The following is a 20451-nucleotide window of genomic DNA, read 5'->3' as shown; positions in this document are numbered from 1 at the left end:
CACATAATAAGCATAAAAAGGAAAAATGTTTTATGTTTGGGGCTTTTTTCCCCCCTATCCACATGCTGCTCTGCTCTTTTTATGGCAAAGACATAAACCACAGGGACCGTGTGTTCCAATAGTGACGGGAAGACAGAGGCTGGATCCCTTCTGTGACTGCTTAAGGGGGTCCCGCTTAGGAGATGCTCCTGTTGGAGATGATGTGTATTGGGGTATTTGGTTCCATTGAGTGAGAAAAAAGGAGAAAAGAAAGGAGTGAAATTAAAGCGAAAACCAGAAAATGTTTATGTCCTATGACTTATGGGCTTAGAGTAAATTCTTTAGTCAAGCTTATTTAATAGTTAGAGTTTAAAATTAACGTTTATTTAAACAGGTTTCATTATGGCATTTTCATACATACTTTGATTGATTGATCTTCTTCCCCTCTCTTACCCCATCCTACACTTACAACCTTGTGCCCCTAACTAACTTCTTTTCTACTTTCATATCATTCTGTATATGCCGAGACAGGGTCATACTATGTGGCCCAGGCTGGCTCAGAATCTGCAGAGCTCCTTCTGCCTCAGTCCCCCGTTGTCAGAGAGTAAAGCCACTGTATATGTGGCTTACATTTTAAAATGTATGAAGCCAGAAATGGCGGGACAAGTATGTCACTATATGTGAAACAAGTCCACATGGGTCCTGAGTCTAGCAAGGCTCTGCAAAGAAAAGCTCATACTGAGAATGAGAGCTTCGGATGTTGCCAGGCAGATTAATGATGCTCATGGGAAATTCTTGAACCTAGAAGTATTAAGACTTTATTTTTCAGGATGTGGAATATTTTAACACATAGAAGTGGAAATCTTAAAGAAATCTGTTAAATCTTTAATCACCAGGGAAATGCAAATCAAAACAACCCTGAGATTCCACCTCACACCAGTCAGAATGGCTAAGATCAAAAATTCAGGTGACCACAGATGCTGGCTGGCAAGGATATGGAGAAAGAGGAACACTCCTCTATTGTTGGTGGGATTGCAAGCTGGTACAACCACTCTGGAAATCAGTGTGGCAGTTACTCAGAAGTTGGACATAGCACTACCAGGGGATCCAGCAATTCTTCTCCTGGGCATATGCCCAGAAGATGTTCCAACTGGTAATAAGGTCACATGCTCCACTATGTTCATAGCAGCCTTATTTATAATAGCCAGAAGCTGGAAGAAACCCAGTTGTCCCTCAACAGAGGAATGAATACAGAAAATGTAGTACATTTACATAATGGAGTACTACTCAGCTATTAAGCAAATGGATGGATCTGGAGGATATCATCCTGAGTGAGGTAACCCAATCACAAAAGAACTCACATGATATCCACTTGCTGATAAGTGGATATTAGCCCAGAAACTCAGAATACCCAAGATACAATTTGCAAAACATGAAAATAAAGAAGAAGGAAGACCAAAGTGTGGATACTTCGTTCCTCCTTAGAATGGGGAAGAAAATACCCATGAAAGGAGTTACAGAGACAAAGTTTGGAGCTGAGATGGAAAGAAGGATCATCCAGAGACAGCCCCACCCAGGGATCCATCCCATAATTAGCCACCAACTGCAGACACTATTGCATATGCCAGCAAGGTTCTGCTGACATGACTCTGATATAGATGTCTCTTATGAGGCTATGCCAGTGCCTGGCAAATACAGAAGTGGATGCTCACAGTCATCTAATGGATGGAACACAGTGGCCCCAATGGAGGAGCTAGAGAAAGTACCCAAGGAGCTGAAGGGGTCTGTACCCCTATAGGAGGAAGAGCAATATGAACTAACCAGTACCCCCTGAACTCATGTCTCTAGCTGCATATGTAGCAGAAGATGGCCTAGTCAGCCATCATTGGGAGGAGAAGCCCTTGGTCTTGCAAAGAGTATATGCGTATAGGGGAACGCCAGGGCCAGGAAACGGGAGAGGGTGGGTTGGGGAGCAGGGTGGGGGGAGGGTATAGGGGGCTTTCAGGATAGCATTTGAAATGTAAATGAAAAAATTATCTAATAAAAATTGTTTTTTAAAAAAGAAATTTGTTAAATAGGAGTAAACACACACACACACACACACACAAAGACAGGGTCTCACTACATAGCTCTGCCTGGCCTGGAACCCATTTAAACTAGGTTAGTCTTGAACTCACAGAGTTGCCTGCCTCTGCCTCCTGAATGCTGAGATAAAGGTAGGTATCATGCCTGGCAGGCAGGGTTAAACATGTTGATTTAAAATTGTAGCAGTAGGGCTGGAGAGATGGCTCAGCGGTTAAGAGCACTGACTGTTCTTCCAAAGGTCCTGAGTTCAATTCTCAGCAACCACATGGTGGCTCACAACCATCTGTAAAGGTCATCAGATGCCCTCTTTTGGTGTGTCTGAAGACAGCTACAGTGTACTCATATAAATTAAAATTGTAGCTGTAAAGTGAACAGTATACTCAATTTCTTAGATGCAAAGGCTCTTCATTATAGGCCCCATATATCAAAACCAGTGTACATCCTCATTGAAAATGATGAGAAGGAACCAGCAGCATCATATAGAAGCTATACAAGGTTTAAATATGTTTTTGTGTGCTTTTAACCCAAAGTTAATGGTAAGCAAACGTTTCCATCAAACTTTGAAATGCCTCACACTAATCTGCATGTTATCTTTGCTTAGAGGCCATGCTGGTCTTTATTGTTCCAATTTTAGCCTATGCACCACTGAAGCAAGCATGAGCAATAAGCAAAATTCTTGCGAGCATTTTGACTTTTAAGGCTATATTTAAATCTATTTACCAGCTCAGTGTTTTTCCAAAACCCAAAATTTCAAAATGCCAGTCCTTTCCCGTCAGTTTTTGTTTGGTTATGATTGTGTGCACTTTGAATGAAGGCTATCGTATAAATGGTTTGCTTTTTCATTGTGCTTCACTGGCACTTAAGTGATTAATTCTGCCTATTTCATGATCAGTGATGAGCACCTCTTGTACAGTAATTATTAGGCACATATAATTTAAAGTGAACACCTATCTGTATGAGCTGTTCAGACATTCCCTCAGGAGGAAAGCTGGCTGGTACCACAGCTCCAGTGGTTGTAAGAGCCCGAAGCCCGAGGCCACCCACAAGGGATCAGAGAGATTGTTGTAGAAGAGTTATATCTCCTCAGATGTTACAGTTCTGAAGCCAGTGAGAGACAAGTGTTGATGCTGTGCAGTAAAGCACACCCTTCTTGTCCCTCATCGACTGTGCTCAGGTTCTCTTCCTGACTGATCTCCCCAAAGTCAGCTGTTGATGTCTTCACTTTCTTTTTTTTTTATTTTTTATTAGATATTTTCTTCATTTACATTTCAAATGTTATCCTGAAAGTCCCTTATACTCTTCCCCCGCCCTGCTCCCCTACCCACCCACTCCCACTTCTTGACCCTGGTGTTCCCCTGTACTGGGGCATATAAAGTTTGCAATACCAAGGGGCCTCTCTTCCCAATGATGGCCAACTAGTCCATCTTCTGCTACATATGCAGCTAGAGACACGAGCTCTCGGGATACTGGTTAGTTCATATTGTTGTTCCACCTATAGGGTTGCAGTTCCCTTCAGCTCCTTGGGTACTTTCTCTAGCTCCTCCATTGGGGGCCCTGTATTCCATCCTATAGATGACTGTGAGCAGCCACTTCTATATTTCCCAGTCACTGGCATAGCCTCACAAGAGACAGCTATATCAGGGCACTTTCAGCATAATCTTGCTGGCATATGCAATAGTGTCTGCATTTGGTGGCTGATTATGGGGTGGATCTCCAGGTGGCCCAGTCTCTGGATGTTCCATCCTTTTGTCTTAGCTCCAAACTTTGTCTTTGTAACTCTCATCCCATGGGTATTTTCTTCCCCATTCTAAGGAGGAATGAAGTATTCACGTGTTGGTCTTCCTTCTTGATTTTCTTGTGTTTTGCAAATTGTATCTTGGGTATTCTAGGTTTCTGGGCTAATATCCACTTATTAGTGAGTGCATATCAAGTGACTTCTTTTGTGATTGGGTTACTTCACTCAGGATGATATTCTCCAGATACATCCATTTGCCTAAGAATTTCATAAATTTATTGTTTTTAATAGCTGAGTAGTACTCCATTGTGTAAATGTACCATGTTTTCTGTATTCATTCCTCTGTTGAGGGACATCTGGGTTCTTTCCAGCTACTGGCTATTATAAATAAGGCAGCTATGAACATAGTGGAGCATGTGTCCTTATTACCAGTTGGAACATCTTCTGGGTATATGCCCAGGAGAGGAATTGCTGGATCTTCTGGTAGTACTATGTCCAATTTTCTGAGGAACCGCCAGACTGATTTCCAGAGTGGTTGTACAAGCTTGCAATCCCACCAGCAATGAAGGAGTGTTCCGCTTTCTCTACATCCTCTCCAGCATCTGCTGTCACCTGAATTCACTTTCTTTTAAGATAGGCTTTCTGATTTTATTTCTAGTTTCCTTGGTTTTCTTTGGCATAATTCTTTTTTAGCTCTTTAGATGAATTGCTAGTTTTGTTGTTGCTGTTGTTGTTTTGTTGTATTGTATTGTATTGTATTGTATTGTATTGTATTGTATTGTATTGTATTGTATCTCTGAGACAGGCTTTCTTTATGTGGTCCAAGCAGGCCTCCAGCTAGCCATGCTCCTGCTCCTTGCATGCCAGACTTTGTTTTTTAACAAGATCTATCTTCTAACACATTTGGCTTCACATTTCGCTTTAAAGGTTTACCTGTATTCTTGACAATTTTCTGCTTGCTTATTTGTAAATTTATTCTGATTCTGGCATTGAAAACAGGGCTGTCATACAGATGTAAGCAACTTTTTTTTTTTTTTTTAGTTTGTGTTTTACCTACATGCTTGCAAGGGCACCATGTCTATGCAGTCCTGAACGAAGTCAGAGAGGGCATTGCATGCCCTGGACCTGGGCTTACAAATGGTTATGAGCTGCCACACTGTGCTGGTAACTGCTGAGCCACCTTTCTAGCCACAGTGTCATAGGAACTTGGATTAGAGTTGTTCACTTGGACGTACTTTTCTGCTTAGAAACGTTACTTCAGTGTCTGCCTCAAAGATTTTTTTCTGTTAATTTATATACTATACATGCACGCTAGCCAGAGAAATTGGTTTGTATAAAGTTGACTCTAATTTGTTGAAACTTTCTTCATTGCCTATAACTTTTATACCGTTCCATGTGTGCTTAAAAATGTATTTTTGTGATTTAAGTGTTGGCCCTTCTACTAGTAATGAATGTTACTTTCTTATTCTCAACTCACTTTTCTCCCCTATGTATTGTTCAGGAAGCAGATACAGATGAGAATCAGGGAACCTTGACATTTGAAGAGTTCTGCGTTTTTTACAAAATGATGTCATTGAGACGAGACCTCTATTTGCTGCTCTTGAGCTACAGTGACAAGAAAGACCACCTGACTGTGGAGGAGCTGGCTCAGTTTTTGAAAGTGGAACAAAAGGTATCATTACACTGTGGTGGGAATTGTTTTCTCAGAAGAACTTGAGAGCTGTGGATATCTTTTGGGTATTGGGTGTAGTTATATGTTAATCTCAGGATTCACTGATAAATAGCAAAAAGTATCAAAAAACATATCAGTGAATCATTTGAAACATCTGTCTAGCAGCTTTTAAGAAAAGTGGCAAACCAAAACCTAGCATATATAGCTTTATCTTGTCTATGTGGGATATGGGCATGTGTATTTCCTACAAAGGAGTAAAAGTTAACTCATATTTCATTTTAGATACACTAGTAATGTTTCCTTATACTGGGAGGTACTAGTAATGGTATAAATTTAAACTTTGTATTGATTTATGCTAGTATAAATTAATATTAGCAAAATAAAAATTGATATAAAAATCACCATATAGTTGCATTTTCTACACTCTAACCGAACACTAGTAATTCACACAGGAAATTGGTATCAAATCTTGTGCAAAGGCTAGTAAATTAGGCTAGGCCTTGCCTAAAATAGGAATTTTTAAATTTACTTAAAGGAAAAATATTACATTTTAATATAAAATAGGTTATTAAAAATAAACAAATGTAGGGTTTGTTTTTTTTTATATTGCTGCCTTATAATTCTTCAAACTCCATTTCTCAGTACAGAGAATAAATAAAGAGGCTTCATGTATAAATCTCAAACACAGATGGACTCTCAGATATATGACATTTCAAGTTAATTCATTCCCTGTATGGACACAAAGTACATTTCCAAGGCATTATGCTAAGTTTTGGGAACATGCAAAAATATACCTTTAGGACTCTCAAAATAAAGAGAGACATATTTCTTGATAATTTTCAGAGTCTATGATAGGAAGACAGCACTAAGAAGTAAAGCAACACGCTTTGCTTTGATCTTGAGAGAGAGAGACAGAGAGAGAGAGAATTCTCATGTGATTGAGGGCTCCTGGAACTTCTGTTTACACCACACACACACACACACACACACACACACACACACACTCACACACACACACACACACACACACACTCACACACAGTTTCTCAGCTCTGGGAGCATAGACATGCACCACACACACAGCAAAGCAGCATACTTTTTAAGGTTTTCCTTTTTAGGCTCATAAAACTTTGATTAAGACGAAATAATATTATATTGTTTTCCTGAATTGCTGCTTCCATTAAAGTCTCTTTAAAGGGCTGGAGAGATGAATCTGGGGATAAGAACATGTCTGCTTTTCCAAAGGAACCGAGCTTGATTCTCAGCACCCATACAGGTGGCTCACACCACCTGTAACTACCACTCTGGGGATCCCACGCCTGTGTCCTCCATGGGCTCCATTACACAGATGCACATAGCACACGTGTATAACATTTAAAAAAATATGCCTGAGTAGGGGGCTGGAGAGGATGCTTAGATTTTAAGAGAGTGCCCTGCTCTTACAGAGGAACTGAGTTCAGTTCCTAGCCCCCACATCAGAAGGTTTGCACCTGACTGTAATGCCAGCCCCAGTGGGCACTTATACTCATGTGCACATACATGCACAGAGACACGCATATACACATCAATAATCCTCTTTTTAAAGTACTGTTTGTAGTCCAGTGAGATGGTTCAGCAGGTTAAGCTGCTTGCTACTAGCCCTCATGACCCAAGTTTAATAACCAAAACCCACATGATGGAAGGAGAGAACCTACAACCACAAGTTGTTCTGTGCCTACCACCTATGCACTGTGGTGTGCATATATGTGTCCATATGTCTTAGTTAGGGTTACTGATGCTGTGATGAAACACCATGACCAAAAAGGAGCTTGGACAGTGACCCGTCCAACAGGTCCAGTTATTCGAGGGTCTGGAGGGAACCTTCTCCTAAGAACCAAATGGGGGGTAGAGAAGGACGGACACGAAGTGCGAGAAATGACACATAAACAGTCTGAGAAGCATCAAGGTGTCAACTGTATTAGCAAGGCTTAAGGTTTAAAATGCACAAGCAAAAGGGGAAGTACTTCTCAGCAGGAGGAATGGGGCAGCGGAAATGCACCTCAGCAGGAGGGGTGGGGCAGCAGAAATTTTTCTTTTGGCGACTACTCGGGGAACCAGGAACTTGGTGGTATCAGGGTACATCTTGTGGTCAGGACATCCAGTGCTAACTAACTTAGGGCTGGAACAATCTGTGGTTGTTCTCAGAGTGGTGTGTTGGTGGCCTGCTTTTGACCCCCTTTTCTTCTGGGGGCAGGGGGAGGCCCAATTCAGAGATCAGGACAAGAGTGTTGTCTTAATAGCTCCCAACAGGACAGGAAAGGGTTTATCTCACTCACAGTTCTATATAATGGTTCTTCATCATCATCACCACCATCATCATCACCATCACCATCACCATCACCATCACCATCACCATCACCATCACCATCACCACCATAAGCACTATAAGCAAGAAACTCAAACAGAACAGGAACCTGGAGGAAGAAATAAATGCAGAGGCAGTGGAGTGGTACTGCTTGCTGGTTTGCTCATTGTGGCTTGCTCGGCCTGGTTTTTTTTTTTTTTTTTTTAAATAAAACCTAGAACCAGTCCAGGGGTGTCCCACCCCACAGTGGGTGAGGCTTTCCCCCGCCAATCACTAATTAAGAAAATACCCTACAGACTTGCCTACTTATAGCCAGATCTTTTGGAGGCCTTTTCTCAGTTGAGGTTCCCCAATCTCAGATGACTTCAGCTTGTGTCAAGCTGACATAAAATCAACCAGGATACAAAACATAGGAAACAAACAAAGAAGTGAATGAATGTAACAGAAGGTGCTTTTGTTAAGATGGTAATACATTACTAATATACATGTAATCATGCTTACTTGGTGTCATTATAATATGAATTAAATCAGAATAAAAATATATTCTCTTAGTGTGTGCATGATGTCTATATGTGTGCATAGACACACACACACACACATATCTCACAATGTGCATATGGAAGCCAGAGGACAATTTTTTAGGGTTGGTTCTCTTCTTTCATCTTTCCATGGGTTCCAGTGATGAACTCTGGTCAGTCAACAAACACCTTTACCCACAGAGCCAGTTTGATATATCCTAAATTAAATTTTTGAAGCGATTTCTTTAAAAAAAAAACATTTTTTCAGTTGTTTGTGGGAGGGGTTATGTATCCGAGTAAATTTTGAAACTTCCTTAAATTTTTCTCTTGTTTAAACTATAAGATAACAGTTTTCCTTGTCATAGCTCAAAACTTGTTTGATGTCTTTAATTTGTGCTGGCTAGTGCTGCTTGCAGGCTCAGAAGTTGCAAAAATTCTCACTATTCCCTGAGCCGGACAGGTAGTTTTTATGACGGGTACATGCAAGTTTTGAATTACAGTTTATGGGTAGAAGAATTAGCTAATTAGATTCTTCAGCCTTTTGCTTGAGAATGAGAAAAAGAGAAAGGAATTGGCAAGACATGTGTTTTCTCTCTATAATTTACTTATTACTTAGTCTTAGACCTAAGTTTTCTTTATAATACTGTAAAAAGATTGTTTTCTGTCTATAATGAATGAAGCAGCAAGGCATTGATTATTTCTGTGCTGGATGTGGACTCATGGAATGACACCTCACTGTTTACTTGATTGACATTTCTTTGCAGTAGACGTGCCTATTTTTCCAGGTGCTTGCCTGTTAGGGATCTAAGTACCGCATGCTAACCGACTGTGCTGCAGAAGTGTATCATTGCTCTGTTTTTTTTGTTTTTTTTTTTTTTATCACATTGGTTTTAAATTTTGTTTTAAAGCCCTCTATAAAACAAAAAAAATTTGCCCACATAATCTTTCCTGGTTTTCTATTGTGCTCATTTTGAGGATGTGTATGTGGAAGAGAGATAAAAAAGAGACCCAGACAAACTGACAAGGAACTAGCAGACAAAGGTGTTACTCGACCAGTTTACTGCACAGACCCACCCCATTTCAATGCTGAGAGAACCCGCTTGGGCACAGCCCATTAGCTCTCACTTCAAAGAAAGCCATACTCAATCACCAACTGTTTTCAAAGCCTATCTTGGTTTCTGATTTTAAAGTGAAATGTATTCAACTTTATTTCTGATGTTTCTTTTTTCTATTCTCTATTCAAGCCGATTAGCATTTTATTTGTTGTGAGTGAACTTTATTATTGTTGTTATTATTTTTGTTTGTTTGTTGTTGTTACACTATATGGTAGTACAGAGTTAAGCAGATCTGGATATACGCCTTGCTTCTTTGACTCGGATCACATTTACCTCTGTATTAGCTACTTTCCTATTGCCAGGATTAAACACCAAGAACATAATTGGGCATATGGGTCCAGAGAGTTAGAATCCATGATGAATGAGCTAAGGTATGGAGGCAGGAACAGCTGGGTGCTCACATCTTAACCTTCAAGCAGGAGTTAGAGAGAGCAAACTGAAAATAAGTCTTTTGAAACATTTAAGCCTGCCCCCAGTGATTCAACAAGACCATAACTCCTAATCTTCCCAAAACATTTCCACCAACTGGAGCCCAAGTGTTCAAACATATGAGCATGGGGGCAGGGTGCATATTTTCATTCAAACCACTACAACCTCTCATTCACAAGTCTGTGAGTCTTAAAATTATTTTGATAGTCATATTGGCCTGGCAGGATTAGGGTAGAAATGGAAATAGTTGGTTTTAATTAATTTCTGTAATAACTGTCTAATAAATTATCATATTTACTTAATTGTATAGATTTGTCACTTCCAAGGAGCCTATATAGGGTTACAAGTTAGCAGGTACCCGTGAGGTTTTACAGTTCCATAGAGCATACAAATTTTCTTTACCTTTTGAACAACTTGAGGATCTTAATATTATTTTATGAAGAAGAAAAATACAGATACACAGATTTCTGTGATAAATTTCCATGACACTAGGAGACTCTGTAAGGGAAAGAGGATGTGAGAGAGTAGGGATGCCTGTCTATGTTTAATGTCAGGTCTGATAACTTCTGGACAGACATATAGACTGGGCAAGTGCCCTGGGTGAATAAGGGCTGTGATATCATGCTGTTGAATAGAAGCAGAAAAGGAACTTGTCAAGAGCTGCCTGTTCAGATCCTTCTGGCATCCTGTGTCTTGGGCTCCTTCTCTGTAGGTATACATCGGATATCTTCTGAAGGAGAGTATTACACTGAAACTTGTGGGGAAAAAACCAGAAGGTCGTTCCCAGCAGTAAATACCTGCTTAAAGTGGAAGACCTGTGGGGAGGCAGAGACACCTTTCTGCATTTGTTATGTCTTCACATTCCAAGATGCAGTGTATTAGGGTAGCCCGTCCTGAATGTCATCACTTACACACAACTGGAATTTTCTTCTGTGTCACTTCCCCTTTGGTTCATCATTTCCATATTTGCCATGATGTAGTTTACTACTACTACTACTACTACTACTACTACTACTACTACTACTAAAGTGCTCTTTGTCCCCTGATGTTTATCATGAACCATCAAAACCCTTAAGATTTCCTGAGTGATGGGATAGCTTTTGTTAATTTCAGTGAGTCAGTCCGCTTCAAATTTGAACTTGCTGGACCTCCCAATTGTTCATTCATGGGATGAGAGGTGTGAGCTCCCATTTCCACTTTTGGACATTGGGAAGGGAGAGGGAGCTGGGGATTAAGTTAATAACTTTGGGAAATGATGTCATCAGTCTGTACCTTCATGCTTATATCATGAAAGCTCCACAAATAAAATGTCCTGGGACTCATGACTTAAAAAACATATTCAGCCATCTTTTGGGTAGATGTCCAGAGAAGCCATAGGTCTCTGCAGCCACCTCACTTTCTATGCATTTCTTTTGTTTGGCTGTTCCTGTGTTGCCATTTAGTATACACAGATAATAGGAAGAAAAATCACTGTCCCTCTATTCAGGATCATTCTTTCAAAAGACTGAGCCCGAATGAGGGTCAGGGCAACAGTTAAATTAGCCCTTGACAACCTGAGATAGGCTTCTCTGAGCCCTCTTAACAGGTCCTCCTCTTGGCATTAGTTCTAAAAATCCACCTGCACAAAAAAAAACCATGGTGTTCTCTAAGCCAGGATTCCCATCTTTAGCACCTAAACTCTTCAGCCTGGTACCTGCTCCAGGCCCTGTTGCTGTCTGAGCATCTTGGTTGGCTTTCTGCAGGAATTCTGTCTATCTAGCTTGAGTTCCCTTTCCCTCCAGGTAGTGCTTCACCTGCTCATCCCCATTCTTGATTTTGAACCTTGGTTTCTTTTTTATACAAAGGGCCTCTGGTACCCACTTTTCCCACCTCACAATGTCAAGCTAAAGGTTGATCTTGGTGAATGTAACTGAGATGTTCAGAAGTGCAGCCTTGTGGAGAATTAAAATACATGAATCTAGTGGCTTTAACTTCATCCAGGCTGGTGGAATCACTCCAACCCATTTGAATGGCAATAGTGCATATCGCTTGCTGAGGGGCATGCATTTCCTCACCCTTTCTGCTTATGTTGAAGTCCTGCCAGGAATTTTTTCTTTTTTGAGGGAGGAAACAAAAGCCAGTGCTGTGTGAAGTCTGCCCTGGAGAATCTGTATTTGGTTTAATTTTCTAAATTAGCTTGAAGCTACTTATACATGGATAGGGCTTGAAAGAATGTCTGTATCTGTCTATCTATCTATCTATCTGTCTGTCTGTCTGTCTGTCTGTCTGTCTGTCTGCCTGCCTGCCTGCCTGCCTGCCTGCCTGCCTGTCTATCTGTCTATGTACATTACTGTACCTCAGGAAACAGAAACCACACAGAACACTTTAATGTATGGAAAACTTTAAGGTCTCATACTTCAAACACTATAGGACTGAATCACAAGGTAGGGAACATATACTGAGTTTCTGTAGTATGGAAAATGCTTTTATGGGTCAGTGTACCTATAAACATTTTTTTTTTTGCCCTCACTGATCCTCAAAAATGCACAAGTAAACCAAAAACTTATTACTTTGACCCATTAATTTAGTGAACATTAACAAAGTATGGAACTTTCACAAGTCTGAAATTTTTCAGAATTTACCAAACTTTGTTCCATTTTACCTTCGGTCATTTATTCTAATAAAAAAATAGCCAAGTACATACAGAAAAATATGGAAAGTTTTGCATTTCAGCATTCATTAGAATGAATAAAAATTGAAGACAACCTAAAGTGTGCAGTAAGAGATCTTGATGGCGCTTGAGTTTCAATGCAGTGGGACAAGTCTGAGGCATTTTGGTCACTGTGCCACTGATTCTTTATCTTTTTAAGACACAAGTTTGTTATAATCACTAGGATTGTTCACCTTATAAAGTATACTTAGTTCCAATATAAAACAGAACTGCTGGCTGCAGGTGGTATCACACATTATGGGATATCAAACACTGGCCCATAAATAGATTCTTATTTTGCCCAAGTCCATCCTCACCAGGTAGAATATTAGAAATTTATCTTATGGCAGTATTGCCAGCTATATTCATACCCAAAGAGCTAAGTGATGATTTTTAGTACCCATGAATGTGTTGGAGCTAAATTGAATGTTTATGTGTTGATAAATACAATTACGATCTTAATTACCTTGGACTTGAGGTAGCCATTAGAGGTCAAGGTAAGAGTTTTCATAAAAGAATGGTAGAAAAAGGTACACAGGAAGAAGGCCTTCTTGTGGATGTGGAGACTGTAGTATTCCTCAAGCCAAGGAGTGCATGCCACGTTCAGATACAAGAAGAGGTGGGGACAGGTTCTCCCTTGGAGCCTCCAGGGAAGCTAGTCCTGCTGACACCTTAGTTTTGGACTTCTGGCTTTCATTACCGTAGCTGAATAAGTGTCTATTGTTTTAAGCCAGCAGCTTGAGGTTATAGTAGCCATAGATATCTAACATAGCAGCCCAAAGAGTGTGTGGGGGTGGGAGGGTGCCATCGAAAGAAGATATTAACTTATATCAGAAGCCAAATACAAGGCCCAAGAGACTGGCAAGAAAGCCAGGAATGAGCTGTGCTCATGAATCTTCTGTCCAACTGATTATTGACTTGGTTTTAAATATCTTTAAATAATTTTAAGCATCCTTAGTGTCATCTGTCACCCCCCCTCTTCTCATCCTTTACCCCAGTAAATTCTCCCTCTGCTTATTCCCTTCCCCTACTCACCTGTGTTCTACTGAGCCTCTCTAAAGCTCTTTGTCACCTTCCCCTCTGTGAATGATTCTTTTCATCTTCTCCACTTCTACACTCAAACCCTAAGACTGAGAGGTTAACCGTGTGAGTGAGACTATTAAAAAACTGGAAACAAACAAATCAAAACAAGAAACTTGGTGGAGGTGGAATAAATGTAACACAGGAAGAAGAAATGCCAGAAACTGGTTGGTAACATCATTAGAATAAGAGAATTATATCTGTAAGCTGAAAAGGAGACACCATAAGAAAAGATTCGGTGGGGGAAAAGGTGTTCCAAGAAATGTTAGGCTTGAGAGCAGAGAGGTAAACACAATGAGGATTGATAAAGCAGAGAGAGAAGAACAGACTAGGACCTGGGAGGAAATTATCAAGCAATAAAAGAAGTGATGAGCTTAAAAAGAGACGAATCTCCAGAGAAGCCAGTTGAGGACCATGAGCACTGGGAAAACAAGCCACTCTGATGCAAATCACATTCATTATTGTAAAACTAAAGTGAAGAAAATAAAAGACCAAAGCTAACTGAATTAAGCCAAAGCAGGATGAATAAACTGAGTTGGCATAAGCACCACATTAGGACTTTCCCAAAACCACTTGGAAGCCAAGGAACAACACAGGAGCAGTGGTTCCAACCTAGAATTTTCTGCCTCACTAAACTGTCAAAAAAGGTGTGTGTGTGCAAGATAAGTCACTGAATATATACACAACAGCAGCAAAATACAGCCATCTGACTTTGTTAGAGATCTCTTATGGAAGTCAGGGCTGAAGCTCATCAGAGCTCTGAATCAGACAAGTTTAGAAGAGAGACTGTTATTAAAGGGGACAGTGGAATTCAGAGGCTATGTCTTTTCTTTCTGTTATGGGAAAAATATACCAAGGTGCCATTAGAATCATCATCGGAAGTATTTGTGGTAGACTATTAGATTTTACTGCATAGCATAGTCACCAGTGTGCAATGCTTGCATATTTGGAATAGTTTAAAGGCTAAATTATTTAGTAAGCGCTATGTAGGTACACAGTGGGATGATAGACAAAGTGGGAAAGCCTTGTTGTTTACCACAGTAAGTCAACAGGTATGTGTATAAAATAGAAAGGAGCATAAACACATCCAGGAGGGCGATGATCCCTTTCAAAACCAGATATTAAGTATTAGCTTTGTTTGTTGCCTTTGGATGAAAGAGTCTGAGCTTATCAAAGGAAATTGTACTTACTCGTTAATACCACCATTTTGACTTACTCAGTAATAGGCTGAGTTATTCAGATAAAAATAAGTTCAGCAATATTAAAATTTGCAAATTCCCTCTCTGCTATGTATCTGATGTGCTAGGGAAGCATGGCCATGAGAAATATAATCCTTGATTCCACTGACTCTGGGAATTTCTCTCACTGGAACTGCGTTTCTAGAGAACTAACAAGTCTGAGGAGAAGCGGGGTCAGAACGGGGGTACTCTTACAGCTCGATTGCTGGTTCCTGTAACTCGTCTATATTGTGCGTGTTTACCTATAACGGGAGGGCTTTTCCTCTTCGAGATGATTTTAAAATATAGTAGTTAACCGAACAGAATGACTCCAGTCTTAAAAATGCAACAAACCAGAGTCCAGTAACTGGTTTGAAAATTGTAATGCCATCAAACGATTCATAAATTTCAGCTATACTGAAAAGCCAAACAGCCTTCAAATATTTTAGTAGAAATGAAGACAATGCCAAGGGATTAGATTTATATGAAAGAAAAAGATTTAGACTTAAAATCTAGAAGGTCCAATGTGAACCTTGGTTCTTGCCTCTTAGAGATCTGGGACTTTTGTGATACTACTTAATTATTCTCTGCATCAGTTGTGTTATCTGTAAACTGAGAAGTGTAGATGACAATTGTAGGGGCTGGAGAGATGGCTTAGGGACTAAGAATGCGTGCCTCTCTTCATGGTACACATTGACTCAGAACTCGAATTAACAGGCTCAGGGTTTCTTCCACTTCTTACAGCAGGTGTGCACATTTAAAAACAAAGATGATTGTAATCACTATCCTGCTTTGATAGCAATACGTACATCTGCCTGGCATCATAAAGAGAGGCTTAAGAATGAGATTGTGTCATGCTGTTGGGATGTTACTTACATGAGAAGGCTTGGGGCCAGATGAGAGTGGATTCACATGACCTTCAACTCTCATTAACGGAGTACTTCACTCTGTAATTGATAGAAAGTTATTTCTAGAAATGTCTTAGTTTTGTGGTGTCTTTGCTAATATTTTCATTAATATGGCGAATATTTTTTAAGTATGATTTCTAAAAATTATTTCTGGTTTGTGTCTCAAGGTAATGATTTCTCTGCTTATCTACCGTGAACTTTTCTCTAGAATGATGCTGAGTTTGTTGTGTGTACCTTGCTGTAGATCTCATGGGCTCCTGATGGTTTATTTGAGTGTTCCTTAGAACAAAGGCCTCCTACCTGAATAACTGCAAAGGGAACTCAGTCTTTCCATGGTGTAAAAAGTGTGGTTCTTTGATTATGAGAAATGGATATGTGTGTTAAGTCTAAATAGTAGACAAGCTAAGGAGCTGTTCACAGCCTTCTGGGTCTCTGGAGTACCTTGGGGGATTTCCAGTTCTGTTTACTTAACCTTATTTTCGTATTAAGTCCTATTAAATAGATGATTTAATAGAGAAAAAAAAAACATAGATTTTACTAAAACCCATTGAATGTAAAAGACAGTGGAATCTTGGATGGATATACTATAACATACAGTACATACAATGTTTTTAGTATTTATTATTTCATATTTCCTTGAAAGATTGGCTTTTCTTATCATTATTCATCAGTATTTTTTAAATATTTATTTATTTTATTTATATGAGTACACTCTAACTGTCTTCAGACACACAAGAAGAGGGCATTGGATCCCTTTACAGATGGCTGTGAGCCACCATGTGGTTGCTGGGAACTGAACTCAGGACCTCTGGAAGAACAGTGAGTGTTTCTAACTGCTGAACCATCTCTCCAGCCCCTATTCTTAAAGTATTCTTAAAGTATTTTAAAACATCACTGTTAGACTACTGAGTTGTTTTTTTTTTTTTTTAAATAAAAGTGTCATTTTTTTCCTTTTTGGGTTCTAGGGATCACAGATTTTTCAATGTTAGGCAAGTGCTCTACCATTGAGCTACAGTCCCAAGGCTGCCCTCATTCTTTATAATTGCTGTTTAAAGAAATGAATTCTAAAGAGTTTACTTTCCCTTATTGTGTACATATGCGTGCAGCAGCCTTGAGACTGACAGTGATGAGAGCATGTACCACCCTGTTGGTGCTACAAAATGTTTCCCTATAGCATTCCCTGTCCCTCACCATTGCACTATCTGGTAGCCATGGCAAAGGGCTTTCATAGTCACTGGGTTTCTGTAAACTGGTTGACCTGAACAAAAGCCACATAGTTGCTGGGTCCTTTATTATGCTCACTCCTCAGCCAGCTTTTCTTTGTACATTTTTTTCTCATTTTTGTGGTCCCAAATCTCCATAGCTGACTACTCAGTGGAAGAGTCTTCAAGAATGCCCATGCAGTCGAATCTACTTAGAAAACACCCTATTTTGACGGACCATAGTTATCTTTCCACATCTGTTTGTGATTTTCACAGTTTAATTTTATATGTAAAAATCACTTATTTGGCAGAGAGCTACTATATTGCGAGTGGGTTTTGGACAATGGTTTCTTCTATTCCTTCATGGAGAGTATTCTAAGAGTTGAAGGGGTGTGTTCGCTAACTAAAGCTGACAGGTGCCTAGGAAGGGTAACATGATAATCACCCTCCAGTGATAAAAGGGAAAAGGAGCCTGAAGACTCCAGACAGTGCTTCCTGAAGCGCCCTGAACTATGAAGCAGGGGATACTGCTCAGTCCCTCTTGCTGCACTATAGAGGGACATGGTTCATGATGTTGCAGGTGCTTTCTTTCAATTCTGCTTTCTTTAGATGAGTAATGTGACACTGGACTATTGTCTTGACATCATAATGAAGTTTGAAGTTTCTGAAGAAAACAAAGTGAAAAACGTCCTTGGTATAGAAGGTAATCAGTCGTCCTACTCTCTCTGTCTCCTCTATCTGCTACATAAGATTTTATTACAGTTCTTAGGAAGCAAAAATGGGAAATATTTGTTGAAGCCCAGAAAGTATATGTGTTCCTGCAAAGTAGATCTTTGGTTTTGTTCTCCTCCTATTTTTGCCGTACTCCTTAAGCTACCATTGTGTGTGATGAATGCCAAGAAATATTTGGACTTTGCTCAATTTGGACAATTTTTTTGGAAGTAGTCATGTGCTGGTGATTGCAGGAGGAAAATTTGGCCCTCAAACAAATAATCTACAAAAGTAGTGACTTGAAAATAAACATTTAAAAAAAAAACCCACCTAAAATGTTAGGAATTAGTTTGTTTTTTCCAATTGGTAGGATTTTAGAAACTGTTGGAAATGGAATTCTTATCAATACTACTACCTCATTTAATAGCTAAGGAAAGCTAGACGAAAAGAAATTAAATAATTTACTTATCATTATGCTCTAAAAAGCTAGCCCCTAGGATTTATACATTAAAAACATGGTATTAAATATAGCTTATCCAATGTGTATAAGTTACATGCCTTTAAAATATGCATAGAAATAAATTATAGGCTATGGGATTTCCGAAGCAGAACAGATTTTTTTAACTGAAGACTGCAGGGAAACTCGACTTTCCCCAAGAACATGCAAAGCCACAATTGACTGTTAACTTCTGGAATTCCCCTGCACCCATCATCAGTATAGATAAGGGTGCATGTGTGCAAGTGTGTGTATACATGTGTGTATGTATGTGCATGTGTGTGTATGTATGTGTGTGTATGTGTGTGCATGTATGTGTGTATGTGTGCATGTATGTATGTATGTGTATGTATGTATGTGCGTGTGTGTATGTATGAGTGTGAGCATATGTGTATGTATGTGTGTGAACATATGTATGTATGTGCACACGCATGTAGCAATCAAGCCCCTACCACCATACCTGGCTTGATACAGAATCTTTAATACCAAGCATTTCTTTTCTGGGGTGGAAGAGAATTAAAAGGAAGAGGAATAATTTAAAATTTCCTATCATTAAAACTAAAAAAAAAAAAAAAAAAAAAAAAAAAAAAAAAAACAGAAGACAAACTAACTTAGGCCTCTTAAGACTGTGCTTAGATAGGATTTTTTTTTTTTTTTGAGGCTTCCCCAAAAGATGTAATTAAATGTGGTCTCTAGTTATAAACAAAAGGGTCACCAGGAAGAAACTATGAAGACTCAGAGGACATTTACTGATTGGATTTTACCAAATGAGTCTCAAAGACTTGAGACAACCTGTCATAATAATGACCACTTCTGGTCCCTTAAATTTGTCTTCATAAATTACATGATGATGGCTGCCTCTTCTACTCAGGCTTTAAGTAAAGCTTATAGAAAATTTGTCCATTTCCTATACAAACAAAGCATTATTTTAAGGTTATTTATGTGATAGTCATTGGCAGTATTTTTTCCAAAACCTGTTTGATAGTTAGTTGCCCTCTGAATTTAGGCCATACTTAAAGTTTGGCCTTAGACTTTATCATGTGCTGGTGTTGAGAACATTGTAGCAACTTATCAGCTGGTTGATTGAGGTTTAATATGGCTATAATATGACATTGATCATCTTTAGGGCACATTACGTAAGCATAACTTGAGTTTCATAGTTAGTAAATGCTTTTGTCATAACATCCCATTTTTTTTAAGATGTCAGTTAATTTTTCTGAAGGATATATTTAAATGGCTGCTCCCCAAAATCATATTGTTTGATTTGTCATTAGGCATATCTCTCCTTGCCCATGTGTCAGCACAAGCATTATCCTGATATTTGCTTATGAATATTCTTTGACCATTTTGTCTCTGTTGGCACCAGTTATGCAGATACTCTGTGAAAGCTGTGGCATTTCTCTCTCTCCTTTGAAGGCTTCACGAACTTCATGCGTAGCCCTGCCTGTGACGTATTTAACCCGTTGCACCATGAAGTGTACCAAGACATGGATCAGCCCCTGTGCAACTACTACATTGCTTCATCTCACAACACATACCTGACTGGGGATCAGCTCCTTTCTCAATCTAAAGTGGATATGTATGCACGGGTGCTACAAGAGGGTTGTAGATGCGTGGAAGGTAAGTATAGTTTTTCTAAGCTCAGGTGTGGTTGATTAATATGCCATTTGAATGACAGAGGCTGAAAAACCCTTTCTATCCTAATTAGAGATATTTCTCCATTACAAAATCATTAGTCCTTATTCTCTCTTTATCCTTATTTTTCAATCATAGGGAACAGAGAAATGTGCCAATATTTGAGAAACATACCTTGAATTGCAAAAACAAACAAACAAACAAACAAACAAAAAACTGTGCAAAATAATAACCTTCCTGAAAAGATATTTTTAAAAACAGCAAAAGTACTTTAGCAGAGCTATTTATTTTGAAGAGATTTGGTGGTCTATATTTATTAAATTGCTAATCAGTTCCAGTGATGAGGAAAGAGATATAAGTAAAGATGTGATATTAGTCTTTGAAGAGCTTACAAATTATCAGGGAGCATGTACATAAAGCTATTAGTGTGATATGAGAATTCTATTGCTTTAGGTACAGGCATGGTGTAGATGTTCATGTAGGCCAGTAGAGCATGGGGTAAAATATAAGTTATCAAACAGAGCTGGGTCAGGTATAATGGTTTTAGGTTAAAATTTTAGTTTGGGGGACCAGTGAAGGAATTTTTACTCCAAGAGAGAATTATTTTGGCTTATTGCTTGAAAAGACCAGAACACA

General features: G+C 39.2%; 1 protein-coding gene across 25 annotated transcripts in view; it reads left to right on the top strand.

The window, feature by feature from the left end:
* Positions 1–20451, top strand: part of Plch1 (phospholipase C, eta 1) — a 203305-nt gene that overhangs the window by 126576 nt on the left and 56278 nt on the right. For all 25 annotated transcript variants that reach the window (XM_030252633.1, XM_017319600.2, XM_017319601.2 and 22 more), the window contains 3 exons: positions 5301–5471; positions 17583–17676; positions 19597–19800. In XM_030252633.1, the coding sequence (XP_030108493.1) occupies positions 5301–5471; positions 17583–17676; positions 19597–19800 (469 nt within the window). The remainder of the gene's footprint in view (positions 1–5300; positions 5472–17582; positions 17677–19596; positions 19801–20451) is intronic.

The sequence above is a fragment of the Mus musculus genome, chromosome 3, assembly GCF_000001635.26.
Source record: "Mus musculus strain C57BL/6J chromosome 3, GRCm38.p6 C57BL/6J".
NCBI classification, from domain to species: Eukaryota; Metazoa; Chordata; class Mammalia; order Rodentia; family Muridae; genus Mus; species Mus musculus.
Note: the sequence above shows the minus strand (reverse complement) of the source record. Positions and strands in the feature narration are given on the sequence as shown.